Source organism: Aulonocara sp. 'chitande type north' Nkhata Bay, linkage group LG7 (genome assembly GCF_057382095.1).
Source record: "Aulonocara sp. 'chitande type north' Nkhata Bay isolate Kocher_YH1m ecotype deep benthic linkage group LG7, A_spYH_male_GT1.1, whole genome shotgun sequence".
Classification (NCBI taxonomy): domain Eukaryota; kingdom Metazoa; phylum Chordata; class Actinopteri; order Cichliformes; family Cichlidae; genus Aulonocara; species Aulonocara sp. 'chitande type north' Nkhata Bay.
In genome coordinates this window covers 9,935,356-9,953,845 of record NC_141350.1, presented here as the reverse complement: position 1 = coordinate 9,953,845, position 18,490 = coordinate 9,935,356, and the positions used below count along the sequence as shown (strand labels likewise).

The 18,490-nt window shown below is 42.8% G+C and overlaps 1 protein-coding gene across 2 annotated transcripts in view; it reads left to right on the top strand.

Annotated features, from left to right (window-relative positions):
• The window catches only part of frmd4a (FERM domain containing 4A), a 97,730-nt gene that overhangs the window by 11,710 nt on the left and 67,530 nt on the right, over window positions 1-18,490 (top strand). The window contains exon 1 of one of the 2 annotated variants that reach the window (XM_086298461.1): window positions 9,033-9,484. The exons of the other annotated variant lie outside the window; for it this stretch is intronic. Within the exon in view, the coding sequence (XP_086154587.1) occupies window positions 9,452-9,484 (33 nt within the window). The 5' untranslated portion in view covers window positions 9,033-9,451. Of the gene's footprint in view, window positions 1-9,032; window positions 9,485-18,490 lie in introns of those variants that run through there. 2 annotated transcript variants of the gene reach the window in all.

The window sequence follows — 18,490 nt, the reverse complement described above, 5'->3', positions numbered from 1 at the left end:
GGTACCTGCTATACTGAGTTTCTGGCCATGCTTTGGGCATGTGTTTGAGTGTACAGCGTGTGTCAGGAATATCGAAATAGGTCACATTTCTGTGAGTGTCTTTGCCTGCAAAAGGAGTCATCATGGCAAAACTGCAAAGCCGCACACTTCCTCTGAATAAGAAAAGGCTTTTCATGAACCGGTATGAGTAATGGTGACACATGAATGTAGATGATGAGTCTGTATAAGCAAAGCCTGACACACAAACACCAAATTAACTGCGGTCAACTCTCCACCATGCTGTCACTCTCTGTGTATCTCTCGCTCTCTCTGCAAGGCTCGGTGTGCTGTCTGCAGAGAATGCTGGTTGCCCGTGACGACGGTTGCTAGGAAACCGTTTTGGAATGACTTCATAGCATCGGGCATGCTCATGCCATGGCTCACGATGAATAAAATCAATTCACTTTCCTTCTTACCCAAATGTGCATTTAAATAAGGGGGAAATATTGTTTGGCACCGATAACACTTCATCAGAACGCACATATGTGGTGGATAGAAAGTGTTTTCACATTAGCACATCTATGGAGGAGAAGATTCTAGGCTCCTGTGAGATGTCTTGTGGAAAAAAACGTGAATATAGTCCAGCTGATGCCTATGTTGTTCTTGTACAACACATTTCCAATCAGTGGTCCCACAGAAGCTGCTTTTTTTTCCGTGCATAAAACTTGGAGAAATGAGGCTGATTGAATATTTTCACCCTCTTTGTCTCTCGCTGCTATTCTCTTATGCCCACACTCCCTCAATCCCGTATGTCCTTCGCCTACAAACCCCTGCTCACATTACCCTCTCCCATCCATCTTTCTCCCTCCTAATTCTCTGTCTCTCTGCAGTAGTGAGATAAGATGTTCGTCCCTCTGAGCTGTGGTGAGGTGTGAGAGAAGAGAAGGGGTTTCCCCCTCTTCCTTTAACTACCTCCAAGGACTGCAGGCCAATGAGGGCAACCACACATATCAAATGTATGCGTCTGTGCATGTTGGTGCAGGGTAGTTTCTGTTTGTGTGTGGGTGTGGGTGACTGCGGATATGTGTGTGTAAGGGCATATCAATGTGCAAGTGCAGCATGTTTCTAGGGATTGCTGTTTAATGAACTTTAGATTAGATGTCAGACATATTCCCTCTGGCAACAATCAACCTGGCGCTCTTAAACATGGCCAGAACCCTTGGCACACCCCAATATATAACAGTAAATCTCAACCTTGGCCATGACTGGTGACTCTAAATAGCAAAAACCAATTGCACTAACATCTTGTTGAAAGCAGAGACTAACGCCTCAGTTCTCAGATGTAAAGTGTGTATGAGTGCGTGTGTTTTGTGATGATTTTACTCTATTTCAATGCTTAAATAATTCCTGGACTAATCCTTTTACACCAAACGTTTACCAAGAGTGAACAGTTTAAATATTTAATGATGATTATGTGGTTAGTAGATTAATGCAGTAATCAACACTTCATTGGCTTACTATTTTAATCCCTCAGACACATACCACATAGATTTGTCAATATTAATTTACGAGATTGCTTTTTTGCCTCTTTTGAGGCTTAATGTGGAGGCAGAAATAAGAGTGGAAGGGTAAAATTCAAGGGATGATACTGATTTTTCTATCCTAGGATTATCAAGCATAGAAGCTGTTGACTGAACTTTACACCCAACATGTGAAAACCTGTCCCAGTCTGCCAGTTTTTCCATCAGACCTCCCACAGTATTGACAGTGATTGTTAACAGGGACACATCTTATCTCTCCAACTCCCTACTGAGCCGATTCTGTTAGTCTGTGTAGACAAGAAGTCCCTGTCCACCTTATGAGAGTCAGCAGCAGCTTACTCTCTTTTGGCATTGATTTAGATGTTGTTGTGTGACAGGGTCACACATTGACTTATAGGGTCTTCTGTTGTCAGCCAGATGCCCGGACACACAGTGAATAATGATAAATATGACTCCTTTTTTCTTTCCTTCCACTGTTTCTCTCTGTTTTGTTGTCCCATTCTGCCATGGGGCTGCCAGTCTCTTGTTTAGTGTAGTCACCTGGCTTGCTGTACCAGATAGGTTTTGATATATCCTACTATGCAAAAGTCTTGGCTCATCCTTCATTTCTTATATCTTGTTTTCTTCCAAGCAGCCAGACTTTCTTGTAATCTTTTAAAGTGGTCTTGAGCAATAGTTTTCTTCTCTGAAGGTCTTGCAAAGTTTTTTCCTGGCCACTGGCTGTTTTGTTTTTTTTAATATTTATTTAATTTAGTCCAGTCCTCAGACCTGACCATTTTCACAGTATTGTGATCTTTGTTTGCTGAGTCACTTAACACTGACCTATGAATCTCGCAAGTATATAAAAGGCATCTAACCAAAGAGATGAAACTGTGTTGTGTCTACACATAGCAGAGAAAAGACTATTTTAAATGGAATCTTCAGGCACTTCGTTCCTAGCAGCCTGATGCAAAAATCTGTTCCCACTGAATACATAAAAACAGATATAAAGTAGTATTTTTGCACCAACAAGATAATTCCAAAAGAGCTATTAGCTGAAAGCTGCTTGCTGTGCAGTGTGTATTTAAAAAATATGAGGTAAATGGACAATTTGAGGACAAAAGAAGAAGTGTCCTGTGTAAAAAGCTCTCTGCAGCAGATTAACGGTATCTAAAAGCCACATTCTCAAGAAATAGGCAGAAATCCAGTAAAGACCTGGTAGTTGAGCTGAGAGATACAGCTAAAGCTTCAGTTAATTCATCTACTGTTTGCTTAAGTCTCATCGCAAATGGTCTCAGTGGAAGGGTGGCTGTCAAAAAGCAATTCTTTTTTCTTTTTTTTCTTTTTTTTTCTTCTAAATGACATCAGAAACAGCAGTATGCGACCTTACGTGATAGCAGAGCTTCAGTTCATCCTTTGTCTTTTTTTTTTTTTTTTTTTTAATAAATAGGACAGGGGGAATGAATGAGAGAGAGAGGGGGAGAGAAAGAAAGAAAACCCAAAGGGGAGAAGAGACGGTGAGAAGGGGGGGGAAGAGAGAGAAAAAAAAAAAAAACTCCTGGGTCACCTGTATGGAGAAAAAAAAAAAAAACAAACAAACAAAAACAAACAGAGGAGACAGCAAACAACAAAGAGCAACATAATAATAGAGAAAACAAAGCACCATCACAATAAACTAGCTAGTCATAGATATCAGTATTTACTAAGTAATAAACGATATTGTGCAGCACGCAAGATAGACAGCGCACAGTGTGCTTTGAGGCAGCAGCCAAGAAAGCTTTAGTCCGCGTCTGTGAATACCCATGTGTGCATACCTGTGTGGATCAGCATGCTTGCATTCCAAAGGTTTCTCCATGTAATGATCTGCTAGGGAGTGTGGGGGGGCCACAGCCCCGTCCTCCAGGGTGTGAAGCGGGTATGGAGGAGATCAAAACTCCAGACATCCAGAGGCCCCCAGAACACAAGAGACCAAGGAAGACCAACAGAGGGGCAGCCGCGCCACTGTTCCAGTAAGAGCTGAGGAGAGTCCCAGATGAGGGCTCGCCCAGCAGCCGCGGAGCAGAAGTCAGGGGGAGTTGCAGTGACGCGCCCGTGAGCTCCGCCGGCCCCCAGCTGCGCCTGAGTGACCGAGCCCTAGGCCGAGAGGCCGGGGGCACCCCACCTCCAAAGGGGCCCGAGCGAGCCCCAGGCCCCAGGCCCCGACAAGCGGCCGCCAAGGAGTGAGCCGGTGTGCACCCGGACACCCACCCCCAGACACAAAGAACCACCAACACACCGACACCTGAGGGAGTCCGCCACCGGCAGGGGAAGTGGTGGTGGGTGGAGATAGGCCTCCAAACCTTGGAGGGCCTGAGGTGTCCCCAGAGAGGTGGCGTCTGATACCCAACCTGACATATAGACACAGACATACAGGCACACACAGACACAAACATCCATTCCCACCCTCATGCTCTCATATGCACTCACTCCACACTCAACCAACGTGGAGACAGACATAAAGAGACGCTGTACACACAATCACACTCCCCAAGCGTACTCTACAAACCGGGTCTAGGTACCCTTGCCCCTGGAGGGGGGAATTGCACCCAGACCCAGGTGGTGTTACCCTTTTCCCTGCGGTGGGGAGAGGCAGACCACCCTGACTCCGCAGCAGCAGGGAGGCCCCCACACCCCAGACCGCAGTCGGACGGCCAACTCCTCCTACTCAAAAAGCAATTCTTAAGGAAAAGAAACAGGTATAAAAGGTACAGGTAGTGGATCTTATCAAAACGGATGGCATTGTGAATGCAGAAAAGTGTTTTTGCTGCACTTGCGGAAAAGTATCTGATTATGTGCTACCATGAAATACCTTCTAGAAAGTGTCTGATTGGCATTGGGTTCATTTTAAAGCATGGCAGTGAACGTTAGATTATATGTTGATGCAGTAAAAGCATACCTTGATGAAAACACACACCGAGACAATGAAACGCTATCATTCATAGATTGGCCTTTTCAGAGCCCGGACTTCAACATTACTGAAGAAGTGCTGTCATGCCATCAGGGAACAGAGCAATAAGCAGCCAACGTCCAAAGAAGAGCTCTGAATGTCCTTCAAGAAGCCTGGAGAACTATTCCTGAAGACTACTTAAATAAATGAGGTTACCTAAGAGAGTTTAGGCTATATTGCATAATAAAGGTGTAAAGGTGCGATTGTGGCTCAAGAGTTGGGAGTTCGCCTTGTAATCGGAAGGTTGCCGGTTCGAGCCCCGGCTCGGACAGTCTCGGTCGTTGTGTCCTTGGGCAAGACACTTCACCCGTTGCCTACTGGTGGTGGTCAGAGGGCCCGGTGGCGCCAGTGTCCGGCAGCCTCGCCTCTGTCAGTGCGCCCCAGGGTGGCTGTGGCTACAATGTAGCTTGCCATCACCAGTGTGTGAATGTGTGTGTGAATGGGTGGATGACTGGATATGTAAAGCGCTTTGGGGTCCTTAGGGACTAGTAAAGCGCTATATAAATACAGGCCATTTACCATATTAAATACACACTGCGGGTCTCAATAAAGTGCTGCACTTTGTGAAAGGTGACTCAAGTCACCTTTGCACAGTGCTGTAGTTCTGCAGATATTCCCTGGTTGAATTTCCACTATTGGATATTTTAAAAAATCAAACTAAATAATCAAACTAAAAAAGTGGTGTCTGGCTAATTTATCAGAAGAGCACTGAAACGTCCAGAGTGGCAGATGGAACAACAGATTAAACGACAAAAAAGACATCAGGTTGAAGCATGAGTTGGAGAGCCTCTACAAGGAAAAAAACTCAATAAAAAAACCAAACCTCGTTTATGCTTTCTTTTTCTTTTTTCTTTTCTTTGTTTTGATGTAGTTTAATTGGTAATCATTGCAATTAATTCCTTTGTTTCCCCATGAAGTTACAGTCTCTAATTACCTCAGCCGATTGGCCGTCTGCTTTTTGCAGTGTAATTGCAGCTCTCAATAGAAACACAAACAGCCAGAAGAAAATTACACACCATTTTCACATTTGTCCATGATGTGACCCTCATATGTTCACTCAGTGGAAATGCTGTTGTCTGTACTGGAAAGTGTGAAATTTACAACGAGGGTTAAACGCAGAAGAATATAAAAAAGCAAGCGTGCGAGAACCTAGAGGCGCCAGAACAATAAAGCTGCACACTCGGACCAAAGTGTGTCTGCTCACATCAGCGTGATGGAAAAAGTCACCAGGGATTAATTTTGGGGTTCAGCTGGGGCGACGGGGACAGGAGTGAAGTGGAGGAGAGGAGAGTAGATGAAGGGGGAGGGGGAAAGGATGGAGGCAGTGGGGATGGGTTTAAGGAAAGTGTGCATTATTGAAATGTGCAATACCCTGTGTAGTATTGTCCTGTGATTGCGATGTTTATCACCCCCTATATTCCACCCATTCTATTCTTTATGTCCTGTAGAGGTGTAATAGTGAGTGGGATGACGAGGTGTGTGTGTGTGTGTAGGATTTGCTGACAGGTTAACATTCACTGTCAGCAGTAATGTGTGATGGTGATATATGGGTATGACAGCACATATAGTCTGGTTAAAAAAAAAAATAGCACTTCGACCTTATGCCTCGATGAATTTTTATGTTTGTCCCCTCAAAAAAAATGTTTTATTTAGCCAGAGTAGTAATATATATTTAATAAAGAGAAACAGAAACTGTGAAAATTTGCTGTGAAAATAAAATAATTTTCAGGCGCAAATGCGCTCTAGATTTATGTATAAACTTACATTTAAGAGCCTGCTGTGAGGTCAGAGGTCATCTTATTAATGCAATTTGAGCTCCTCTCTTTGCCTCCCTATAGAGACCTCTGTGGCGCCTGACAATTTTCACCTCATCAATAAGCTGGTGTTTTACAGAACTAGGGATTGATACAGTGTGTGTCTGCACTGTCTGTTTATGTTTATTCATCTGTGTCTGTTTCATGTCACTGAGGCGTGTGAATTTGTTAGCACGTGCAGCGATACGGTCGCGTGGTGTCATGGCGATGTTCCGTGTGAAGTAGTAAATTGTCTTATGTTAAGTGAACCGAGGAGTGTTTTCCCGAGGGAAATCTTTTGTTTATATATGCGTCATTAATGAAATTCATGACTTTGAATGCTATCCCTTTTTAATTAGATGGTTAGTAGCTCAGTGGCTGTAAATATTGCATAAATTTCAACCTTATGGATCCCCGAGCAGTGCTTTTATTAAGCATACATTCATGTTTGTGATGGCGTAGTCCAGAGAAGACTCTTGTGCAACCTCAGTCTTTGCATTAACGATAAAATCAGTTTGACAATGCTTGTTGTTCATACATGAACATAATAGGACCACATTGGTGATCATGTCCATGCATTGCTGTGCTTAAATGTCTGCGCCGTCCAGGCAAGGCTGCGATCAATGCTGAACTTTGACAGCAGATTCCAGTTTATCTGCTTTTTCATCGGTGCAGTGGATATCTGATGGTGTAGTGGTCACAGCAGGATTTCAGCTTGTCTACACAAATCAATCACTTGGCCATTGATTAACTGCTGCTGGGATGTAAACGTACCTGAAGACACACATATTGATGCACTTTGACCAAATCATGTTACGGAAGAGAGCAGTGGATGCTTTTTGCGCAGCCTGATGTGTTAAAGTTAGACGTAATAAATGGAATTATTCCTCTTATCTCCACTTCAGCACACATTAAGAGTGTTTAGAACCATTTGTTTAACACGCTTTTCCTTGGCTTTTCTCTGTTGGCCCTCTGTGTGTTTCAGAATTGATTCTGGGATTTTACTGACCAATTTTAAAGCAGATTTGGGTCAAAAATGCCGATGTGCCCGTATGAACCAGTTCACAGCCTTTTAATTTGAGGTGCTCAGGGCTTAAATCTAAAGATGACTGATTTTGCCATCAGGGCTCCTCAGCTTTGGAACAGCCTGCCTGAGGAGATAACGCTCACAACATCAGTGATGTCCTTTAGGTCAATTTAAATACTCTTAGGGCAATTTGAATACTTTTGCTTTCATTTAAAAAATGTACTTTACTTTTAATTTTTTATGGTCCTTAATCGGCTGTCTAATCATCTAGGATTTTTCAGTTGCCGTGTTTTTATTCATTTCATTCGTTTATTGATAGTTTTTAATATTGACATTTTGTCAGTATAATATAATGTGTCATTTTATTGTTAATTTTAAACAGCCTCTCCATTCATCATTTTGTGTTGGATTTCTGTTTGGCTTTCTTTATTTAATTTACAAGCAGATTCCTCTTTTTCCTCACTTCTTTTACAGCACTTTGCAAAGTCTGTTGTTAATGGTGGTATACATAAAAAGTTATTACTGTTCTCTTACTGTTTTTATCAGAAGGACATTGTAAATTTAAAGGTTAGGACTGTGGAGGGGCAAGGATATGTTATGCTGTAGACAAAAGCTAATCAGGAATCCTCAAAGATAAATTATATAGCAATCATCTGAGTTAATTTGATTCTTTTTTGGGCCTATCTGGGTCAATTACAAGAAGCAAGGATAAGAAACAGGAGAGGCAGAGTGCTTCAATTGCATTCCAGGTATAAAGGCTTGTTGAAGTCAGAGGGCAGCCATTTGAACCACTGATGTCTTCTAAGTGCATAGTTTGATCCAGCTGCTGTGACTGAGGAAAGACAGCAGGCACAGGAGTGATTTACTTATCTATTTATTTATTCCATGTATTTATTTATTTATTTAGAATTATCCCACCGCCTCTGCGTGCGCCCACCCTAACGGACATTGTTGCCATGGCAACGGCGAGATGCAACTCAGAGCAGAGGTGATGATTTGTTCACATTTTCATCCATTTATAACGGGGAATAACGCTGTAATGCTGTAATAGAGCAACAACAGACTGAATCTAAGAATCTAACATCACAGCACCAAAGCGCTGCTGTAACACAATATACCGGATGACCTGTCACATGCTATGAATATATACTGTGGGCTTTGGTGCAGGTGTAGCTGTGTAAGCGTGGGCATGCCAGGAAAGGAGGGACAGGGTTTGTGTGTGTACTTGTGTGTCTAGAGAGTGACTCATGCCTTGTCTGTTAAGAGAAAAGAGGCTGATCAGGTTGCTAGGCGATTAAGAGCCACTATTGTCTGTAGGGACAATAGGAGACCCAGGAGTGCCCTCTTGTCGCTTTCTTTTCTCTCTCTCTTTTTTTAATCCTTTTTTTTTTACACGTACTACAAATGTACATTTTGTCTGACCCACCCCCCCAGCTTGGGCGGGAACACAGAGTTGACAGTCAGCAGGAAGATCGACAAAAGGGCATTATGGGAGATGGGGGGGGGGGGATGTCCAAGGTAGCAAAACAGGCGGACAGAGAGATCAGAGTGCAAGCAGAGGGAGAGCACTGCCAGGAGAGCTGTGCCATAGAGAGAGAGCGAGAAAAAAACCTGCAATCATTTGCCACATTGAAGGGAACAAATGTAGCTGGAGGCACTGAGGGAGAGAGAAGAGGACAGACAGAGAGAGAGAGAGCGGGAGAGGGAGAGAGAGGGGGAGAACGAAAGCCAAGGAGAAAGGGAGAGAGTTAGAGAGAGACAGAAAGAGAGGGCAACCTTCCGTGGACATTGCACGTTAAAGCCACACTGTTTTGTACGGGAAGATCCACACCAACTGACAGGTTGGCGGAAGGAGGAGAAGCACTGGGAGTTTGGCACTGCCCTCTCTCCTGCTGCCTCCCTCTGTGTGTGTGTGTGTGTGTGTGTGTGTGTCTATATGCTTGCACTCACACACATACAGACACTGGCTCTCTCTGTGAGCCTGTCAGAGCGCTGGGCTCTCTGGGTGGGTAGGGAGCAGTGTTGTAGAAGAGATGTTCGCTCTGAGGATGAGACAGCGTTTCTAACAGGATCTATTTGCGGACTGGAATAATACGGTGACACAATCGAGAGGGGCCCGAGCCCACTGGAACCAACCTCATCAACTATGGAGGGACTGCTGTCTCCAATGAGGACGCGGGTAAGTCACCATGGGGATTGCAGAGCATCCCACACGCTGTTTCTTCCACAGGAATCCATCACCAGAATAGCATAGAGTGAGATGGCGTGCCCTAAAAGCTGCATGATTGCTGAAATAAATCAGAAATTGTAGGCAGGATGCAGGGAGAGAGTGGGAGGCGCACGTCTCAGTTTGGTGTGTAGGTAAAAATGTTAAACCTGAAATTTAGTTTCAGCTTGCATGCAGTCTGTGTGTGTGTGTGTGTGTGTGTGTGTGTGTGTGTGTGTGTGTGCGTGTGTGCGTGTGAACAGATTAACAAGGGATTGCTTTGAAAGAATGACTCAGTGTTTTCAAAGTGGTGCCCATCTCCATTCAGCACAAACCACTGGCCTTTTGATTTATGGTAGAGAAGGAGCACAGAAAGAGGTGCAAGGGAGGAGCCGTGCAGTGAATTGGATGAATATCTGAAAGTGGCCTTTCACTATTGTTCCCGTTAAACATGACCTTTTGTATTAGTTGCTCATGTCCCTGTCCGGCATAGTTGACTATAGGCTGTACCCTGTACTCAGCATCTGTTGGACAGTGATTGAGCCTGAAGCACACAGAAAAGGCTTGTGAGAGAAGTAAATTATATGTGTCTGTCTGTGTTAGCGATTGTGTGTTACTTTAGAACGTACAGTACCAGGGAGTTTATTCAGCACCAATGTGAGGACAGTAATCGAGACTGAGAGGTGTCATTCCTTGTACGTTTTGACCCTGCTGCTTCTTCTGGATGGCAGTTTGTGTTACTAAATACATACAGTATATATTGATGTTTATAAAAGCATTACTGCATTATTTTTGCAGGAGATGGGAATGATTTTGTAGAAGTTTCTCAGCAGCCATTAATCCAACACTAAATCAGGCGCAGGAAATAAATAACTTATTAGCTGGACCCTCTGTTACTATTTTACCTGCTTCCCCCTTCCTGGGAGGACAAAGATGATTTAGCAGCACTCATTTTATCACCACTGGTACCGACCCGTGCAGCATAAAATAAATTCCCATACATATGAGAATTTGCATACATTTTAATAGGCTGTTTATTTCTGTTGTAACCTGCAGGTATAGTTCATACACACAAGCTTCGATGTGCGAAGATGCTGAAAGGTTTGAGACACTGGGATGACCTGATGGGATTGTCACACATGAGTACCCCCGTCTGCTCACCTTCCCTCTCTCGCCTTTACAACTCACACTCCTTCTCTTCTTTTCAGTGGGAGTTTTGACCCTTTTATTCTTTTCCCTTGTGCATTTGGATTCGCCCAAATTCTTCTGGTGTTTTAAGCCAGATCTTTCTTGCTTCTCCATCCTTTTTGTCTGCCCACCTGTCCGTCTGCCTGTCTGTCTGCCCCTTGTCGTGTATTTGGCAGTTAATGCGAGCGATGTAATTGGTATTTGCAGATCGGCCCGTGCTTTAATCCAAAGGGGAGTGTTAGCGGGCTGTTTGGAGATAGACTTGGCTTCAGAGATATGGCGCCGAATCAAGTCTGCTATATCTGTGCTGTCTGCCACCCTGGACAGATTTTCCACAGAGCTGTTGGAATCATTTTCAATAACTAAATGACTTTTTGCATTTATCTTCATCAGCCACATTGAGCTTCACATGCCCCACAGTTGATGTGGGTATCTCTGTTTTGGCATCAAAGTCACTTTCAGTGGATTTATGAATCACAGCGTGATGAACCAGTGCAGGAGTCTGTCAAAGTTTATGCTGCATAATCTCATCTTAATACACTTACTCTCATCCTCTGAGATAAAAGGGCGTATGTAGTGAAAGCAGGAGTTTTGATTTGTGGCTTTCAGGAACAGTACGGAAGGTAATAAATCCCAGATATTTGTTTTCAGAAGCAGCGTAATGCTGTGTTGTTTCTCAACAGAAGTGGAGCCATCTACTCTCACAGCAAATACTGCACCTGAAGTAAATAAAAGAAACTGAAAAGAAAAAATGCTATCCCATTTAGGACCATTTTAGCCACTAAATAGTTCATTCTTTCTGAATCTTACTCCAAGGGTGTGCAAAAAGATGTTCAACACCTACTAAGAGATTGAACCAGCTATAGCCTGTAAAAGCTCCACTATTCCTAATCCTCAGCTCACTAAAATGGGGAAATTGTGCTGAGAGGGCCGTGTCAGCTATCGAGTGGCCTTTAGAAGAGCTGTAGTCATATCTCCCCAAAGCTCCTGTTCTCTCTACTTCAATCCAGCAAGTTTTTTTCCATGTGCACTCTCTTTCTTTATTTGGATGACAGTAAAGGCCACTGATGCAGGAAAATGAAAATAAGCATCAGTGAGCTGTGCGTCTGTGTTGCCTGTGCATAGTTACATACAGCAGAAAAACAGGTCAACACGCACACACACACACACACACACATTGCATACAGGATGCAGTAAGCAAAGTAATCCTGAGGGGAATCTGAAAAAAAGTAGCTAGTTTGTTAGTAGCTAGTCCATAAACTTTGCTCACATGTACCCCTTGCTATTATATTTTCTCTGTGTCTTTCAATGTGCTCTTACAGTTGCAGTTTATTTTAGTCAGGACAAATATCTCACTGCACTTAATTTCCAAACTTTATCTTAACTCTGCGCACTGTCCTCTTCTTGTTTTTTTTGTTTTTTTGTAAACGAGAGACTTGAGGGTACATCCAGATTCTGTTGGCCCTTGCAAACCCGAAAGATGCGCTCACAGACTCCTAAAAAGAAAAATAGAGTTCCCTGTAGGTTTCCCCTTCTTGTGTCTAATATATGCATATAGGTCAGTAGAACAAGGAGCTCAAACTTCATAGAAATCTTTCTCTGGAGACCGTGTGTGCTTTTATAGGGCACGCTTTGTGCACACCGTACGGCGTAAATGTGCGGGGGTGTGTCTTGTGTATCCTCTCTCCAATCAGCTCCTCCTGTATGTTAGTGGATCAATGAGGAGTAGTTATCTAGAGATTAACCCTGTCAATGCTCTGTCAGTCTAACCAGAGAGACTCCTCTGCTCTTCCTCTCTCACTCGTGTTGTTTAGTTCGCTTTCTCTTTCAGCACTATGTCACTGCCTCTCTCATCTCCAGGCTCTTTCCTCAACTGGTTGTATTTCTTCACATGAGAATTTGTGCGTGTGTGTGTGAGCGTATGCTCTTTGATAATTAAAAAACATTTGTTTTTTTATCATGCTTGCATTAAAATGCAGAGCAATTAATGTTTTCATAGGATCTCATCGCAATGTCTCAAAAATCCAAAAAGTAACAAATGTGGTCACATGGTGAATACAGACGTGCACCATTTTACTAAAAAGGACTGCAATAGCTTTGAAGAAAATCAGAATTTGATATTTCCCTGAATCCTTCAGCCCTAATGTGTGTGTGTGTGTGTGTGTGTGTGTGTGTGTGTGTGTGTGTGTGTGTGTGTGTGTGTTTGTCCAGATGCCCATGACAGATGGTGCCATTAGAAAAATGGCCATGGGCTTGCACATGCACACACACTCTTCTGCAAACATGCACTTAGTCCATTAAAGAATACCCAGTTTAAATAACACACACACATCCACACACCTCCCTCCCTGAGGATGCACTGCACCCCCCCCCCCCCCCCCCAAGAAAAAAAAAATCCCAAATTGTTGTGTTCTCCATACGTGCATGCCTGAAGCCGACCTCGCTGTCTGGATTAATATAATTACGAGTGAAAGGCCAGGATGGTGGGCTTCAGATTTGCAGCAAAAGGTGGGGCTGCATTTGGCAGCCTGCTCAGTCCTCTCTCTCTCTCTCCCTCTCTCTCTCTCTCACAATGAACAGCAGGTTAGCTGGCAGCATTTAAAGGCCAAAGTACGCAGCAGAGGGATGTCTGGTTGCTGAAACCACATGGGGCAAATGCAAACAAACACACATGCTGGGGTTCTGAGGCACAGACACACACATGAACACACATACTCAAACACACACACAGTTACATGTACACTGAATGTAGAGCCACATCTCCCAGCTGTCATCATCTTAGCCTAATAAATGCACTGTCAAGGGAAATCTCCGTTATGGGCTGCATTGGATTTTATGTTGTGATTATAGTTTTTTGCTGAAGTACAAACAGCTGCGCTGCTGCCCTATGATATCATGGGACTGTGTATAAATGGCACACCTCTTCAGCCACATTTCTATTGTTATGTTTGTGCATTTTAATGTTCTTAAATGTCATTTTACAATGTTGAATGATGTAGAATACAATCACAGGTAATGTTAGAGTGCAACTACTTGCTGTGTTATTCCTGTACTGAAACGTTGTCCCATTTGGACAAAAGGTACACAACAGCTCTGATAGTTGTATAAGGCGCATATGATATTGTATATGCTTTGCCTCACACATCTGTATATGGTGATAATACTTTAAAGATTATTGTTGATATTATTATATATATTCCCCACTCGCCCCTACGGGTGGTCAATCCTTCAAGCTCAGGTCCTCTACCAGAGGCCTGGGAGCTTGAGGGTCCTGCGCAGTATCTTAGTTGTTCCTAGGACTGTGCTCTTCTGGACAGAGATCTCCGATGTTGTTCCTGGGATCTGCTGGAGCCACTCGCCTAATTTGGAAGTCACCGCACCTAGTGCTCCGATAATATATATATATAATATATATGAACTTTATTAGCTATATATTATCCTTATTAGCGTCTGTTAATTCACAAAAATTCACAAACCCACCTGCAACACCCGTGCACTGATGACATGCAGAGAGGCAGATTAAGATAAAAAGAGGCTCAACTCTTGCTCTGCAGAGTAAGATTAGATCGGCGGGATGCCATGTTGAGAGAGTCCTCCTCCCACAGTTCCCTGTTTGAAGCGTTTCCTCTCTGCTGAACGTCTCTTTCCCCATTTTTGAAGACGCAGCCCAGCGGCCATGCACCACCTCTGGTCGTGTAAATGTGTGTGCATTTGAGCGTACCCTTTGGTGTCAAGCATGTCAAATGGGCTCTTGTCCCCTTGAAGAGTTCCAAACGATGAGATCAATCAGGGCGCAATTGAACAACTGGAGAAGCAAACCAAGCACTTGATGTTGTCATGGAAACGCGGGGTGCAGATTTTCCACTTCATTGGCTGTCATTAGTCTTGAGGCGTTTTAAAATAATTTCACAGAAAGCAATTGAAAGATGGGAGGGCAGAATTAGTCTTCACATAGATAGGTAGAGCACATAACACGAGAACCGTCGTAAAGATAATTTCGCTATAGCGTGGTGCATTTATTTCTGTCAGTGTTTAAACCCTATCTTTTAAAATAAAAAAGCCTGCAGCAGTCCCATTATTAGATATTGACTCTATCTATGTACTTATATAGAATAGCGTCTCAAGAGACATTGACTGCACTGCCGTAAGCCTTTAGACAATCCAAATGGCAAATGTAATGCTATATTTCCTGTATTAGAATGTAATCACCACTGCTCAACCACACAAGTATCTCTAATGAACCTACAGAGGATTAGTAGTGTCAGAATTCCTACAGTGGGTGACACTGGCTCTAAGAGGTATCATACATCACCCTATCTGTTCAGCTATGTTGCACAGATGAATTTTATAAATACACAAATACTCATGCATACTCTTACCCAGGAAATAAGAGTTTTCTTTTTTTTTTTTCCCCTGAAACCATAAATCATTTTCTTATCTCCTCTAGTCATCCACACTTAAGCACTTCTTCCACCATTTACTCTGTCATTTTTCCCCTCTGCACCATCATAGACTCACCATTTCTAGCCCATTACACCCATACTTTAAGCCACCCTATATGTCTTCCCCTGGGCTCTGAACTGTGACCTTTTATAGATGAAGAGAGTAAGCTTGCAGCGGTTACTAGCAGGTCTACTCAGATTTGATTGGCTGACCATATAACTGCCCTGAGGTGAGAGGTAGAGAGAGAAAAGAGGCATACTTATTTGTATTTGTAATGGTGTTAAGAAATAAATAAATCACAGTTGCACCATTCTGACCCATTCGCATGCACTGAGGAATTCCAGCTTTATTAGAAAGTTGCAATCACTCCACCACCACCACCGCCACGAGTCTCAATTTCAGCCTGTGGCTGTGGAGTTTCTGGCTTCTAACCTGGATAAGCTTAATTGTCAAAGCAGCAAATGTGAAGCTGCAAAGGATTTTATTGCTGTGCTGATGGCTGTTTGCTTGGGTATCCATTTAGCATATTGCCTCATGGTGAATTTTTTTCTAGCAGATAAAAAGAAGAAACTGAACCCACTCGACTCGATGCGTGTTAACATCAACAAAAACTACAGAGCACACCAAATGTGCCCGTACGAATTTTTAAAAAAAAAAGAAGAAAAAAAAGGATGATAAACACTAATACAAAAAACAACAACGAAACAAACATTGTCTTTTTCAAATTCAGGTACTATAAAACAGTATTTAGGTCTGTTGACCAAAATACAGTTTTGCACTTTATGAAGATTTCTAGTAGAATTTTAAGTTCAATTGTTTCCTTTTAGGTTTAGTGAGGCTTCCTTCTTGTTTTTTTCCCAAATGTCTTTAATCAAACAGCATTTAACAGTTTTACATTTACGGTTTTTACGCTCTAGTGCGCTAATGGCTAATTCATGATTTATGTACATGGCTGCTCAAGGAGACAAAGACATTGAGCGCTTTTGCATACAGATGCATTGTAGACTCAAAATGTGCACATCCCCAAACACACGCATGCACACTGGTCAATTTGCATGCTCCATAACATCTATGTGTACAGCCCCAGACATATGGACCCATGCGGTGCCACTAGACAGCTTAATTGATGTTGGCTTGTCAGTTTCCTAGCAGTGGGGCTGGGAGGGGTGGGTTCAGGACTGCTTAGAAAAACTGATAGATAGGAGGATGAATGGATGGAGAAAAAGAAGAAAAGATGTAACGTTGGCGGGATAAAGGAGGGGAAAGAATCTGCTTATAGTCAAAGACTGGACTTGGAGGGGGTAGGGGGTTCTTTAAGACACCTTGACAATTCTCAGTTAGGACTAAGACATAAAACCTTTGAGTTCCCTTAAATAAAAAGCATGCATTTTACTGCTTATTGCATAAGCGATCTAAATGCTGGGTGTTTTATTTTACATTTCTATTCTTTCCACCAATCCTTTTCAATCTGTGGACTCTGTGCAGTGTTTGCCAGGTATCCTATTACCTCTCTTCTCCCCTGTGTAGACAGCTGCCATTACGCTGAATTAAACCAAAATATGAAATCAGCATTGCCAGATTGATGCTCATCCATCCTCCTAGGAATATTTACATCATCCTAAGTGTCTCTCTGACCTCTGATGCTCTCATTATGGCTTGTTAGAGCAATTAAAGGTGACGTGTGTCAGATTTATAACTCACCCCTGAGTGTATTTGTGTCTGCACATACACGGATGTGCATTTTCTTCTGAACAGATGTGAGCATCTGCCATTGCAGTTAAGGCCATTAATAAACGTCTTGAGGTGTTTGTATGCGGATGTGTCTGGTTTTCAGCAGCAGCTGGTGTTATTTGCTGTGTGCTTTGTTTGCATGTACATCTTTTTGTGTGTGTGTGTTTTTTTCAAGTGATTTAAATTAATATATGTAGTTATAAAACGGCACAAGTTAATGTAGATATATATATTTTATATGGAAAACATCTGGATTTAACCCTTCTACTTTAATTTTCTTGCAATTACAGAATAACATTTAAGACACGCACGCAGACACACGCACCGGCAAAGGTTGATGCACTAATTCTGGTAAATACTAATAAATATCGTTGCTAACCATTAACCTCCCAGTATCTTTTTGTTAAACACAGGACATGCATAATGCTCAAAATGCATGTCAGCACTTGTGCAGAGGTTGAACAAAACCAAGGAAGTGTCTAATAACACACAAAAGTAAAAAGCAGATCATGAAGACGAGTCCAACTTCTTTTATTCAGTACACCATCAATCTTACATGAAATGTCGTCTAACAGGTTTCTAAAATGGGTGCAGGTGGATGTTGGGTATTATTATGTACATTGGCATTGAATTGAGCAGCTTAGAAATAATGGTGCAGTACAAATACCTAAAACATAAAAAAGTTCTTGAGAGCAAATGTTTGTTGTTTCTTAGAGCTGCCAGGTGAGTTCAGTGGTAACCGCCCTGTAGAAACGTTGCTGTTGTGGATCTCTAGATCAGCTTTTATCTGCTGTGCCTTTTTTCAAGTGTATTTTCCCCCCGATATGCTTTAATTACATTCACATGAGCTGTTTGTCTTCATTTATTCACCATTTACACTACTTTCACGTATGCAGTGCATTCCACCCTCTTACCACCAGAGTGTGCTGTGCGATGGGATTCCTAATCTTTCCCAAGGCTCCTCTGAATAACAAGCTCAGCACTTGAAAGTCCACCTGAGGAAGAGCAGTCCCGATGGGCCCTGAAGTTATTTTTGTACTTCGTTCTTGGATATGAAGGTTTGAAGTTCCTCTTCACATCGGTAAGCATCAAGAAGGCAAGAGAAAGAAAAAAACTCCTGATGTTGCTTTAGATTGCAGCTGTCAGCTGTTCATTGTGTCCTTTCTGATGTATGGGGCCAATAAGCAGAGACCCTCTGCTCTAATCGGCAGTGGTCTGCTGCTCTGCTGTGTATGAGCGCTGGCTGTTTGGTTCAGATAAGAGCAAAACTGTACACCGCATTTCCTTTCATCATTGTCATCACAACTTTCTCAGCAACGCAGTGGTTGTGGAGTACCCAGGTTCAGAACAGGAGATCATCTGTGTGTGTTGAATGAAGAACAGTGAGGTATATAATCAATGACCTCATCCTGTATCTCCTGCTGTTCACGAGAGACAGTGAGTGGAAAGAAGAGCAATGAAAGAATAAGTGAAATCAAGAGAGGAAAATGATGGGGCGCCAGTGAGTGAGGATTGAAAGGGAGGGGAGCATATGTTAAATGCTGAGCTTGATTAATAATTATGAGCTGTGTCAGTGACTGAGTGGCCATCCTATTACCCCTGCTGTCTGCTAGAGGG